Consider the following 13,416-nt stretch of genomic DNA (forward strand, 5'->3'; position numbering starts at 1 on the left):
CCTGTGCTTCGTATTTCATCTGGTACATACATAGCTATGCTCTGTATCATTCACCTTTTAGATTTTAGATTTTTGGCACTGTTTATCTTCTATTGAGACACGAAAAGACCTCATTTTGCACCTTACTTGGGGTGGCAGCAGATCAGTCTTTAAGGACTTGGCTTGGATACTGAAGGGTGGCCAGTTTTTGAGTTTTGACTCCGATTTGCTTGATATCATGAGAAAACCAAAAGAAATTCGCCACAACTGCAGTTCCTGGAAAGGCCACTTGTGGCTGGCTCTAAAAGTGAGTCAAGCCCCATACATCCCCACCTTAAAATGACCATCAAATGTCTGGGTCATTCTTGGAAGCAATTTGCCCGAAGGTTCCTCACTCATCTGTACAAATTCCATGGTACCACACAGCCATCAGACCACTCGGGAAAAATATGTGTTCTGCCTCCGAGAGATGAAGGTACCTTGGCACAACAAGTGCAAATCAATCCCAGAGGACATTGTGAAGATGCTGGACGAAACAGGTAAGAAAGTATCTTTATCCACAGTAAAATGAGTCCCATATTGCTTAACCTGAAAGTCTGCTCAGCAACAAGATGCCAGTGCTCCAAAACCCAACATAAAAAAACAGACTACAGTTTACAACTGCACATGGGGACAAAGATCTTACTTTTTGTCCTCTGCTCTGATATTACAAAAATTGAACTGGTTGGCCGCAATGGCCGTCATTATGTTTGGAGGAAAACAGGGGAGCTGCAAGGCGATGAACACCATCTTAACGTGAAGCTGGAGTTGCAGTTATTGGTTGCAGGAGGGACTTCACAAAATAGATGGCTTCATGAGGAAGGAAAATTATGTCCTATTGAACATTTCAAGACATCAGCTAGGAAGTTAAAGCTTATTCACAAACGGGCCCTCCGAATGGGCAATGACCCATAGCATATTCCCCGATGTTGTGGCAAAGCGGCTTAAGGACAACAGAGTCAAGGTATCAGAGTAGCCATCGCAAATCCCTGACCTCAATCCAATAGAAAAATTGTGGGCATAACAGAAAAAGCATGTGCATGCAAGGAGTCCTGCAAACCTGACTCACTTGCAGCAGCTCTGTCAGGAGGAAGGAGCCAAAATTCCAGCAACTCATTGTGAGGCTAGCTGAAATATCTGACCCAAATTCGACCACTTAAAGGCAATGTAACTAATTATTGAGTGTATGTAAACTTCTGACCCACTGGGAATGTGATAAAAGAAATAAAGAGCTGAAATAAATCATTTTCTCAACTGTTATTCTGATTTTAGATCCTTCAAATAAATTAGTGATCCCAACTGGCCTCAGACAGACACTGACTACCAGGCTTAAATGTGGATATATATATATACATTATACAATACTTAAGAACGGCAATACAAATCGAATTGGCACATGAGCATTGTGATAGTATCGAAGGCTGTGCAGGCGCAGACTCACAGGCGGATGAGGAAGGGGTGGTTGACCTCCGTCAGCACCTCCTTCTCATTGTGGACGTGCTGCTCCTGCTTCAGTCGGATCACATCGGGGATCTTCATCTGCTTCAGGGCGTAGAAGGCCCTGCTCTTCTTGTCCTTGACGAGGAAGACTCTGCCAAAAGTCCCTGTGCCTGAGGCGGTGGAGACAAGGGGATGAAGGGTGTGAGGATTAACAACTGTGACAAGAATCCACTGCGCACTACTATGACAAATAAGCATTTATTGATTATGTTTGGGTGCTGTATACCACACTGATGTTCAAACATTTGTCATTAATGGATGCATAAATGAATACTCCATATTCCATGCACTCAATCAACGGCCTTAAAATTCATTCATCTGAAAAACTGATCTCATCTAGAGCCACATCCAATGAATATTTGCACTATTAATCTACCTGTAGGTAAGATTTCAATGCATCTACTACAGCGTCATTTGCGTCATGAGCAAAATACTTAATTTCAAAGCGGATTTTAACCAACGTCATCACTTCACAGGCAAGGTGCACCTGCTAAATAGATAAGTAAGTCAATGCAATACATATATGGTATGGCACAGTGTGCATTTACTTTCCGGATCTTGTGTTTTGTAGGAGGTGAGAGAAAAGACAAGTTTAGAACTGCAGAGGCTTTGAACACTGCCACTGTGACTCTCTCAGTCCAGATAAGGGGACAGACTAATGACTGGTGGCAGCAGACGATGCACAGGTTCTGTGATGGTTCTGGCTCTGAGCCCAGAGCAGACATGATGAGTGTAACCTCTAGCTGGCTTTTCCTCACAGATGAACAGGTTGGATTTACACCTGACATCCAGTCACCTCCAGAGGTGGTCTGGCAGATGATATTACATCCAGAGTCTGACGCATGATTGCATTCACACCCTGTTTTTTTCAAGGTTCAAGGTTCATTTATTTATCATTCTACAACACAGGGCTGCAAGCTGCGGTTGCTTTACGCACCATAACGTGTGACAAAATGAGCCAAAATATAACCCGCTTCGTTATCTCCACATACAGTGGAGGGGAAAGTGTCCAGAATGCACCCATACAAAGAGCGAATATGATTAAATAGCTGTTTTTGTGGAGCACGATACACATCTAGCAACCATCCAGCAGTTTGTTGGATTTGACACATGAAAAACAAAAGGCATGGAGCTTTGACACGCACAAGGGTCGAGGTATCAGATCCTTTACTTCCTTTTACTGAATACTCCACATTTTAAAATGCAAGACTGTAAGTAAAAACACAAAAGTATTGTCCGCAAGTACTAAAAGTTAAAGTACTCATCATGCTGAATGGCCCCTTTAATTGCACTTCATATACACAGCAGGTATTATCACTTATGCATTCATTTCTGAGGAGCATTCCTGTTGTAGTTGGATGAGGTGGAGCTGATGTGAACTGTCTAATTATTGGACAATTTAACTGCAGAAGCTTTAATCTTAAAAGTCCTAAAAATCATATTATGCAGTTCAGTCAGTATATTTCAGTTTCAGTCCACATTAAAAAGGTTTTGGATGATTTGATAAGGGGGAGACAAGGAACAATGCATCATGTTTTAGCCTCAAGAAGCAGATCAAATGTTCGAGATGAAAAAATAATATGCAAAAACACTAATAATTATAGCTGTCTGATAAATGTGGCGCTGTGAAAAGGGAAATATTCTGCTTTGAAATACAGTGAACTAGAGGTTTAAGTAAGTAAAGTACTTAGTAAATGCTCTTTCCATGACTGGACACGCATCAGGCGCCACCGGCTACAATGCCTCGAGAAGAGGAGGGCTTGCGTCACATAGGAATTTAAGAGGGGAAAAGTTTGCATTGCGTCACACTGCACTTAGCGAGTCCTCTCCCTCAGCCAAAGTGCAAGCTAAAGTTAAAGTTAGGCCACGTCAGCGTTCAGTTAATTTGGCCAAGATAAAGTTAATGTAGCTTAACTGAACATTTCAAGTGTCACCAACCAAAGAGCTTCCCAAAGGAGGGAGATTACCAACCACTTTACTTACTTGCACACATTTATATATAGTTTGTTGGCTGATAAGTAACTGACAGGTCAGTTCAGGAAAATCGAAGACATCTTTGATTGAGACACTGTTTCTAAATGATCTCACCTCAATTACATAGAACAGAGAACAGTCGAGAACTGGCCACGTGCGTGCGCGTGTGTGTGTTTGTGTGTGTCTTAAATTGACATACATGATGGGTGTCTTTCTACACCAGCTGTAGTCTGTTACATGTCAGGGAAATTGAATGACACTTCCATCTTTATCACACATGATCTGTAAAAAACAACACAGCGGCTGCAGCTGACCAGTCTGAAACATCTGGTCTCTATCTGTTGCTATGAGAAACGACATAACATCCTTCCAACTCCCCACCTTTTCTTTTTCACTTCCCTTTTTGCTTTTCAGTTGTACTTTTCAAAGAGGTCTTGAGTGTCAGACTTGTATTTCTTGTTGCTAACGGTGGCTTGTTGAGTGACTGTGCTGATATTCTTTGGCTAAAATAAAACACTGCTGTTTGAAAGAAGCGATCAAGACCGTCAATCTGGGTCAGAGTGTGATGGCGAGACAGCCGAGTGGGCAGTAACGCTTGGAAATCCGACAGGAGCAGGCGCGTTGAGGATAGAAAGACAAGTTCTCCTGAGGTGGGATGACTACAGTTCTGTGGCCTCACATTGCCCTGAGCTCTGTTGCTGTTTCCTTCCTAAACACGAGGAGAAACATTTGGCATTTCATTCCCGCCGCGCTGATGAGCAGCGAGGGAGACAACAAATGGCTGATGACAATATGTGATATAACAGTCACTCTGAGTCAGACATGGAACTGCTGCAACTTCCTAATGAAAAGCCGGCTGTCTCGTTCCTCTGCTTTACCAACAATGAACCTTTGTCTCATGCTTATTAGTGTTGCCATAGCAACACAGGCACAGCAGTACACCATCTCCGTCAGGTGAACACCTCATTTCTCCATAATGTCAAACTTTTCGAGCAATGCGACTACATCTCTTGGAACATGCTGTTGCTTTCTGAGCAGGATTATACGGTGCGTGGCTTTTTCAAATCTGATGAAGTCAGCAAAGGTGAGGCCATTTTAGAAGAGCAATAAATGCGAGGCTGAAATCAACAGCGAACCCATGAGAAGGAAGTCGGAACTAGGGATCGATTGCAATCAGCGAATGCTTTCTAGAGAAGACGGCGCATCAGAGACAAATCAGTCACAACTCAGCTTTTCTGTGTGTTTAATTAAGTTTCTAGGTAGTCCATAGGTACTCCGTTCGGCTAATACCTCACTACAACTGACCTCCCGCTCCTGCAGCGAGCGTTGTCCTCCTGCCTGACCAAGCAGAATATGTGAGCAGAGTGTTAGCGGCGGTAGGATTTTGGATGGAGCGTTGAGCGGATGTATTAAAAAGTTGGAGCGTCGCCTTATCTCCCGCTCCATCCTGCTCCAATTTCGTTCTGGTACCACTTACACCATGAGTCTGAAGTGCATAAAAGCCTTTCTGGCTTCGTCAAGAATATCAATATGACAGAAATACACTGAAATATTGTGATATTATCGCAATAATATCACATCGCCCTACCTCCAAACCTGAAAATAATGCATGAAAAATACCTACAAATGTCCCACAACAAGAAAACACAAGTAGAAGACGCTTCTGATGATGGGATAGGAGGAGCTGTCATGTATCTCCTCTGCTCCTCGGCATAACAACGTGCTGAACCAGTGTAACATTTCACCTTGCTGAAGAACCCCTTCACCGCATTGTGTGAGTGTTTAAACACATGCATGGAGGGGAGAGACAAACAAGATCACACATTCTCATTCGACACTTCGCGATGCAATAAATCATAGAGCTGCTTCTGTGGTATTTCCTGAGCTGGGGTTGTTATCAGAAACCAGGCGGGGACAAAGGCAACTGACAGCGAGACTCAACCTCGAAACGGCCAGTTGATTTCAGAAAGTAATGTGCTGTAACTGATATTTACCCCTCTGGAAACTGGGTCATCCCTGACTCCTCTTCCACCTGCTCTGTTTCTGGGGCTTAGGAAAACAAATGCACTGCACGCAACTCTTGAAATTCCTGTTGTACTGGCAGGATGCAGCTTTTATTCACACGAGCCAGATCGACAAATCCCTAAATATCATGTTGGGGATAGGAGGGATGCTGCTGATTCATTTGCTGTGACAGGACTGCAGTTGCTGCTGCCTTCAAGTGATATTGTCTGGGTCATATAGGCTACCACAGCATGTAACAGCAACGAATAAATCTAATGGCGCAAGAGAGTTGCCTCATGATTTCAATGACAATTAAACAACAGCAGGCATATAAAGAGCTTTAGCTGATTTGTTTTAGGCAGCAAATCCCTCTCATCAGACAAAATGGCTTGGCAAATTGGATTTTTATGCGGGGCTCATAAGCTTGGAGCTTTCTCCCAACAGCACAGGATGAACGCCGTTCCCTGCCGCACACCTCCCTGACAGGCATTAAGCTCAGGCTTTGTTGCCCGCATGTAGCTTAATGCATATTATTGAACTCGATGTCTTTCATAGCATGCAGCATGAGATCATAAATCACAATGTATGTTAGATCTGCCCGCAAAATCAAACTACCGCTGTTAATGAAAGAGGTTCGAAGGATGCAGTGTCATCACTCTGTAGTGTTTGCTATCAATTCCATCACCATCTGGCCTTTTATGATCAGCCCGCCGCAACGCTGTCACACAGTCAGCCCTAACACACAGCACTGTTGTCGACGTAGAAGACTAAAGACTGCTGCTCTTCGTTGCACATTCCCTGTTAGAATCTCAAGGTTATCGAGCATTTTCCGTCACTGTGCTGAAGAAGAGTTTGTCCCTCTCTGTTCGATCTTCCCTGAGGCATATTCCCCCCCAAAAAAGCCCGAGATAGATGCGTACAGTAGATGCAGAGCTCATGAGGATGCTGTGCTCTGACCTGAACAGACAGCAATCAAGGGCACTTATATGAGGCATCACGGTCGGACAAGAGCATCTCAAATGATGTGTGTGCTGGAATGTTCTTCAATCATGGCAAAAGCAGTTATCTCATCCAGTGACTTAACCTGAGTGCTCCGACCACTGCTGAATTTTATTTTTACATTTACAGCTTAAAAATGTTTCACCAATGAAGGCCGGTGTGCTGCACGCCCCTCACACTCAGTTAACCACAAATAAACTGTGCAATCAATTGACTGTCATGTCAACTAGCCAAAACTCCCTTCGGACAGCTACCGTTTACATTGAACTGAGACCCAGGCACACATCTGAGATTCAAGCCTTTGGTGACTGAACTGTCCACATCAATCAAGCAGTGACCTCCACTCTAAATAGTGATAAATCAATGCCACAATAACATTTTTTTTTTTTATCTGGAGACACGGGCCATTTTCCCAACATAACTCACATTTTGACACCGTAATAGTGGAACAGTTGGAAAGGAGTTGACCACATGGCGCGGCACTTTATAAGAAGCACTTTGTTTGTGAGTACCCTTTCGGTTCTGGCAGAATCTCGGCATTTCAGAGTCGCCCATCGCCCGACACATAAATCATTTGGTGTTCTGTTTCCTTGCTGAAAATAGAGATGGACAATGGAGAGAGGGATCCTACTGGCCTCGTGGTTAAGACACATACCATATAACCACAACACCCCTGGTTTGATTCCAGCCAGGGACATTCGCTTCATGTCATGTTTCACTTGAATTTAACTTGGATGTGGCTTAAATCAGAAGGGACTGAACGCACAGTCAGCTTTAAGACTATGGTTAATACCCTTCAGTGAGAACATTGAGTAAAAGTCAGTGCACTGAAACAATTATTCCATTCATCCATAAGTGATTAATGGGGTGCTTAAAGGAAGATTTTAAAAAAGAATGGTCAAAATGGAGGCAGCAGTGGCCAAGATATCCTGACTTTTAGTTCCAAGTATTGCACAAGTTTTCAACACTGCAACTTGACAGCATCTCTCATGAGACCCAACCTGCCTGGTCAACCACCCACAGCTCTGAAAATCCACACTAGGGCTGGAGTAGTAGCCAAAAACATTATAACCCAATTTTGGCCACGTCAATATGCACCATAAATGAATTTCTTCAAACTGGCTGCTGCCTCGTCCTGAAGCACAATAAAGAATGTAACATGACAGGTTCTAGTACAACGTCAGTTAGTCGAGTTAGCATTGCTCAAGCAGTAGCTGTAAGTGATTAATAAACTCTACATGTCCAGTGTAACTCTGAAACGACTGAAATTTTAGAGAAACACAGCCCGGCCTGGTTGCAGATGAGTAAGAACTGGTGCACCAAAGAGATGTTGACCAAGTCAAGTTAGCAGTACACCAGGATGAGCTACAGCAGGGGTATCTTCTGCACAGGTGCATTTAATAAGATTTAAAGTGATATTGCACAGTCGTACTCCACACCTCTAGCTTGGAGTTATTTTCTCAGGCTCTGCCAGAGACACACAAACGATGATGACTTAACTGAACCTTCAAACATAAAAGTTTTCCCTTTAATTATTATAAGTACAGCTAAGTACAGCTTTTAAGAACATTTTATTGTATCAAGGCATCACTGTGAAATCTGGCAACTTCCAGGTGGCATGCATAATTGTTCTTGATGTTGATGTTAATCAATAATTAATGTCACCCTGTATTTGTCTAGTTGTCTACCTGCAAGTTTTCTTCTTAGGACAGATTTTTATTTTTCAATTAAGACACATAAAAGGTCCTCCATGAATAAGTTCTTGTGTAATACAATGATGTAGGCATGAATCAAACTCTGGACAAGTCAAACAGTCATGACTGAAGGGCAGGACATTGCCTGAGCATGGACTAACCTCGGCATGTCATCTTCTGAATACTGCCTGTCTTACTGGCCACAGTTCACACACCTCTAATTTATGGAACATAACTTCAGGCTCTTTCTGAACAGTCCATGTCTTTCAGTGATTTTGGCTGATAACTGATCTATCGAGCTTTGAGAAAATATGAACTGATTCACAGCTGCTGGTTACGGTTATTGCTGTTTGGAGTCCCATTGACTTGCTTAACTAAGAAGTACAGTCTGCATGATGATGACAACAGCACCAAAAACATAACATATACAAGAGTAAGCTTGATGGGTTATTATGTGGTTTGGATTCACCAAACTGTACACCACTCCCACAGCATGAAGATGCATACACTTATAGAAATATGAGAAATCATATTCTTTTTAGCCTCTCATAAATTAAATTTGAGATATGTCTGGCTTATTCTTAAGTAAATGACCTTATCATATACACACACCATCAAATGTATAAGGATTAAAATGTGATTTATGATTTGTTGCGATGAACACACGGCATGGAAAAGACAATGACTACGCTGGCTGACTTTGTATACTTCAGCTGAGTCCCTTTTCGCCCTACAGTATTTTGATTATAGCACAGCATATGCAGCTTTCCACACAACAACATTATGAGATAATTGTACAGATTGTGGTGGACAAACCTCAGCCGGCAGCGTTGTTCATGCAAACAAAATGTACTCAAAGGACAAAAAGATAAAGGATAAAAAGTAGGCCAGCTGTGACTGTGTAATATATTGATAAAGGACTGATATGTTGACATGAGAATATCAGTTCAGATTTTTCCTATTGCAGCAGTGCAAGCATGATGATGGAAAATTTAGATCACAATGAGCTGCCACATTTATGCAAGTATAAATGTAAAAATATTTTAAATATGTCCTTACGCGCTTGATGTTAGTCTGAATTCATTACAGTATGAACGAGTTTACAATTCTGGACTAAACTTTCGGCTTATTGGTTGGTTGAATGTCTGCTCAAAACGTCCAGTAGTTGTTGTTGCTGTTGAAGCTGTTGGCACTATGTAGTTATTGAACACTGATAAGAGTAAATTGTAGGTGGTTAAAGATTCACAGTCTTGTCATTTGATGCATTTAGTTGACTGTCCAGCTCTACATTGTAATGTGATACTAGCTTATCACATAGATCTTTATCTCTTTTGGCTGCGTGTAATGAAAGTGAACGACTGTCATACTGACTTCACAACTTTGCTGCGCAATTTCCATGTAAATGTATCAGCTTGACTCCCAATGTCACATCAAAAAATCCTCAAAACTGATTCCAATTTCATTCAAAAATACCACGAAATTTGATTCAGTCAGTATCACCCAGCTCGACGTTCAATTTCCTTTCTTTTGTCTTTGGTGAAAACCACTGTTTAACTTTACTAGTGTGAAGACGTGTCCTTTGTTGAGCTAATCTCAGCCACAGATAAAAATAGTTTTACGCGTATACACGACAAGGCTGAGTATCATTTGAGATTTTTAGATTACAACACCACAACAATACCATAGTTTACATACTGACAGCAGACTGACATGTGAATGTTATCACTATGTTATGATATGTAGGAGCAGTAACAGCAGTTTAATGTCTTAACAAGCAAGATCCTTGTTTTACCCTGCAGTCCATTTAGTGTCTTTGGGTTTTGGACTGTTGGTAAAGCAAAACAGGAAATGTGATGACACCACCATGGACTTTAGGGTTACATCAAGGGTGTTTTTCACTGTTTTATGCCGTTTTACAGATTAAATGATGAATAGTTTCATCAAGAAGCCAGTCATTTGTATGACATGTACTCATAACTCACCAACTGTAGCGATGGTCTCCAGGTCATCAAGGCAATATATCCGGTTATTTGGTGACGCTTCTCCAGCTGAACAACTGGCGTTGCTTTTACTTTCTTTCAGGGAGTTGGTCTCACTGTTGACTCCGACCTTTGCTTTTGAGGACGCCATAATTGTAATTTTCGGGACTAGCTGACTATTTGGGTTAAAAAATATCCAGTGGGACGTACACGGAGCTCATATCGTGCATTTCTAGGCGCAGGGAGTTATCGTCAGTTCATCTTCTTTGTCTAGCTTTGGCAGTGCAGCTTGTTATCGGAGAGCGACGCCTTCCACATTGGAAAAAGTGGGCGGAAAAAGTAGCTAAGGTTTATGTTAACAAGTCCTGTTAATTAACAGACAATACACAATGAAGCCACTGACATGAGTGAGACAAAGAAACCGGTGACAGGTGCACTGCACTGGCACGGAGCGTTAGCGACTTTGGTTAGCAGCTAGCAATCCATAGTGAGCTAATGGGAGATGCACCGGAACACTGGAGGTATGAGAGGGAAACTGAACAAGAGAAGCTCCCAAATAAATGTCTGCTGGTCCGAAATAGACAAGAGTTTTAAATCCTCACTAACTAGATGAGTCCAATGGCTCTTCTGACTCAAGTTTACTGATTTTCTTCATTATTTACTCAGCAACAACAACAGACCTCACCCAGCAGTTCTTCCCGGTGAGTACATCCACCAGGAAGCGGTACAGGGTTACCATCCAAATAATATCCGGTTTGGACTTTCGAAATAAAAAATATTAACTAGCATGGCAACGTTTGCTGAGTAATGTAAAGTCTCCCAAGAGAATGTCATTGTTTTCTGTCAGCAAAAAATGTGTTCTAGACGAAAATCAATTAATATTTTTGTTATAAGAAAGTGAAGCGACAGTTATTTTAAGAATTCCAAATACGTTTTAAGCTAAACAGTTCAACTTCCTGTATTTCCTAGCTGACTGTATGTGCCTTGACGGGGACGGGAGCCGGGGTCTGCATGTTGACAAAATGTGGCCAATGAAATCGAAGCCATTCTGGGACATGAACCAATGATGTCTGAGGATGGGGGTGGTCATAAACACAGGTATGATGAGTTAACTCAAACCACCCAGGGGTCCGGGAAATAAGATGTAAATCAAGAAAGCTACAGTTTGTAAAAAAAAGTGTAAATAAATAAATAAATAAATAAATAAATAAGAAACTTAACAACTAAACTAAAAATACTAATACAGTGATGGGAATTACAGCTCTCTGAAGGAAGCTGAATCTTATCTCATTGTTCTTTTGTCTCTATATTTCAGGGTTTGGCTGTGGGGGTACTTAATTTATCTGCAAATAACAACTAAGATAATGATAGGTTAAGACCGGAGGACAAGTTGTAAACAAAGCACCAACATATTATCATCTTACAAAGTTGATATGGCTAATGTGTCTGCAAACAGCTGCCTATTTACATATGCAGACACAAAGTAAGATTATTGTTTGCAGTTATGATTGTGTCTACAGGTGGATGAAAGTCCCGTCTCTGGCTTGGCTTTCATCAACTCCTGAGAAAAATATCCGACTCTTTAGGTGCTAAATGCTCCACAGCTACTCTCTTACTGCATCTGCCAGCTGTTTCCTACTGAGCAGGTAGTGTACCATGGGTTTATCAAAGCTTCTTCACTGAAAACAGCTGTCTGCTGTCTGCTTTGAGACAGTGAAGTTGTATTTTGTAAAACAATTAGAGTTGAGGGTAATTGCAGCAATGTTTTGCTGCGTTTCAATCCAACATTCCTTTTCAAATACACAAATGAGTGGAAGTCTCCCTTGAAATAGCCTCTGGCTGTGTCTGCTAAACTTGGACACGGGGTTAAAGTTGTCAGGGGGCAAAAGAGGAAACTCAAGCCATGTGTGCCACGAACATCGACTTAAAATACTCCATACTGAGTCAGCTGCCCTCAGCGTTCAGTTCACTTCCTACAGTCAGACTTGGCAGAAGAGAACTGAAGTCCTGGTTGGATGCTTTGACTACTTGGGACTTATTAATTTAAATATGGCTCGAGGTGTAGTAACTGTGCTCGCTTTGAAGTCCTGACTGTCCTACAAATATGTATTTCACACTGACATAACTCTCCTTCAGCATGGCATTAGCCTCCTCTGGACTAAATAAATCAGCACAATTCTGCATATCAGAGCTATTTAGCACATTAATTTTAATCAAACATAATTCAGATTTCCTGATTTGCACATTCAGTTATTTCATAGTTTTAAAGTTTTGTGACCACATTAGCAATGCAAAGCAGAGCAGCTGCGATTAGTATTCATGTGTGGCCTGTGTTTTTCTTTTTTTTTTTTTTCAGACTGTCTGCAGCATGAATGGAATAAAGATGTGTTTGATTTAGACAGAGGTGGCCTAACATTTGCACTTGCGTCCTCAAGCTGTGAAACTATTTGGCACTCCACTATTATACCGCTGCAGCTCCTCTGAAGTCATCTGTCAAACACAGAGAAAAGGAGAGAGGATTTTAGAAGGATTTCAGCCTGAAAGATAAGGTTTCGTGGAGTGCTTCTGATTCACCTGATCTGCTTGAAAGCGTTATCTTGATGAGTGAGACTTTAAGTAATTATGTTAACAAAGAATGTCGTCAGCGATATCAACTAATGATCTGGACCGAGTTTATTAAATTGACTTCAGTGATCAGGAGAAAAGAAGGAATTTCAACAGTTATAACACTTCATTCCTGAGACAACCTCTGCAAAGAAAAAAAAAAAGGGGCAATCTTAGTAAACAAAGATCTACCGAAGCACGTGAAACAGTCTTGGAACTTAAGAAAAGATAATGCAGATGTTCGTAGATAACCATAATAAAGGCTCCAGAGGCTGCGATGTTAATCCCTTCCAACAATGCAAATAGGATGCACGGAATAAACCACATGATGATTTTTCACTTGTGGGATTAAAAGGTTAAATTTGTCCCGAAGGCAGCGATAGAAGAAAGATCAGATCTAAATGGTTTGTCCTGTGGGGAGCATGGATGTCCTCAGGAAATTCACTGGTAATCTGGCCATTAGACAATGTTACATCTTGTGTAGAAAGTCTGGGTTTTTTGCCTCAAGAGGAGGTGAAATTTATAAAATGTTCATTAGGAGCATGAATGTGTCGTATCAGTCTACCTAGTACACTTTTATGACACTAATTTACCTTTCGTGTCTACATGAAGGCCTCTGCATTTTGGCCTGATAGTTAGAAGAA

At 41.6% G+C, this 13,416-nt stretch overlaps 1 protein-coding gene across 1 annotated transcript in view; it reads right to left on the reverse strand.

The window, feature by feature from the left end:
- prkx (protein kinase X-linked) overlaps positions 1 to 10,918 on the reverse strand; it is a 37,111-nt gene extending 26,193 nt beyond the window's left edge. The window contains exons 1-2 of the mRNA XM_076723728.1: positions 10,172 to 10,918; positions 1,460 to 1,628 (exon numbers count right to left, since the gene is read on the reverse strand). Of these exons, the coding sequence (XP_076579843.1) occupies positions 1,460 to 1,628; positions 10,172 to 10,319 (317 nt within the window). The 5' untranslated portion in view covers positions 10,320 to 10,918. The remainder of the gene's footprint in view (positions 1 to 1,459; positions 1,629 to 10,171) is intronic.
- Positions 10,919 to 13,416: the final 2,498 nt, after the last annotated feature.

The sequence above is a fragment of the Chaetodon auriga genome, chromosome 23 (assembly GCF_051107435.1).
Source record: "Chaetodon auriga isolate fChaAug3 chromosome 23, fChaAug3.hap1, whole genome shotgun sequence".
In the NCBI taxonomy this organism is placed as follows: domain Eukaryota; kingdom Metazoa; phylum Chordata; class Actinopteri; order Chaetodontiformes; family Chaetodontidae; genus Chaetodon; species Chaetodon auriga.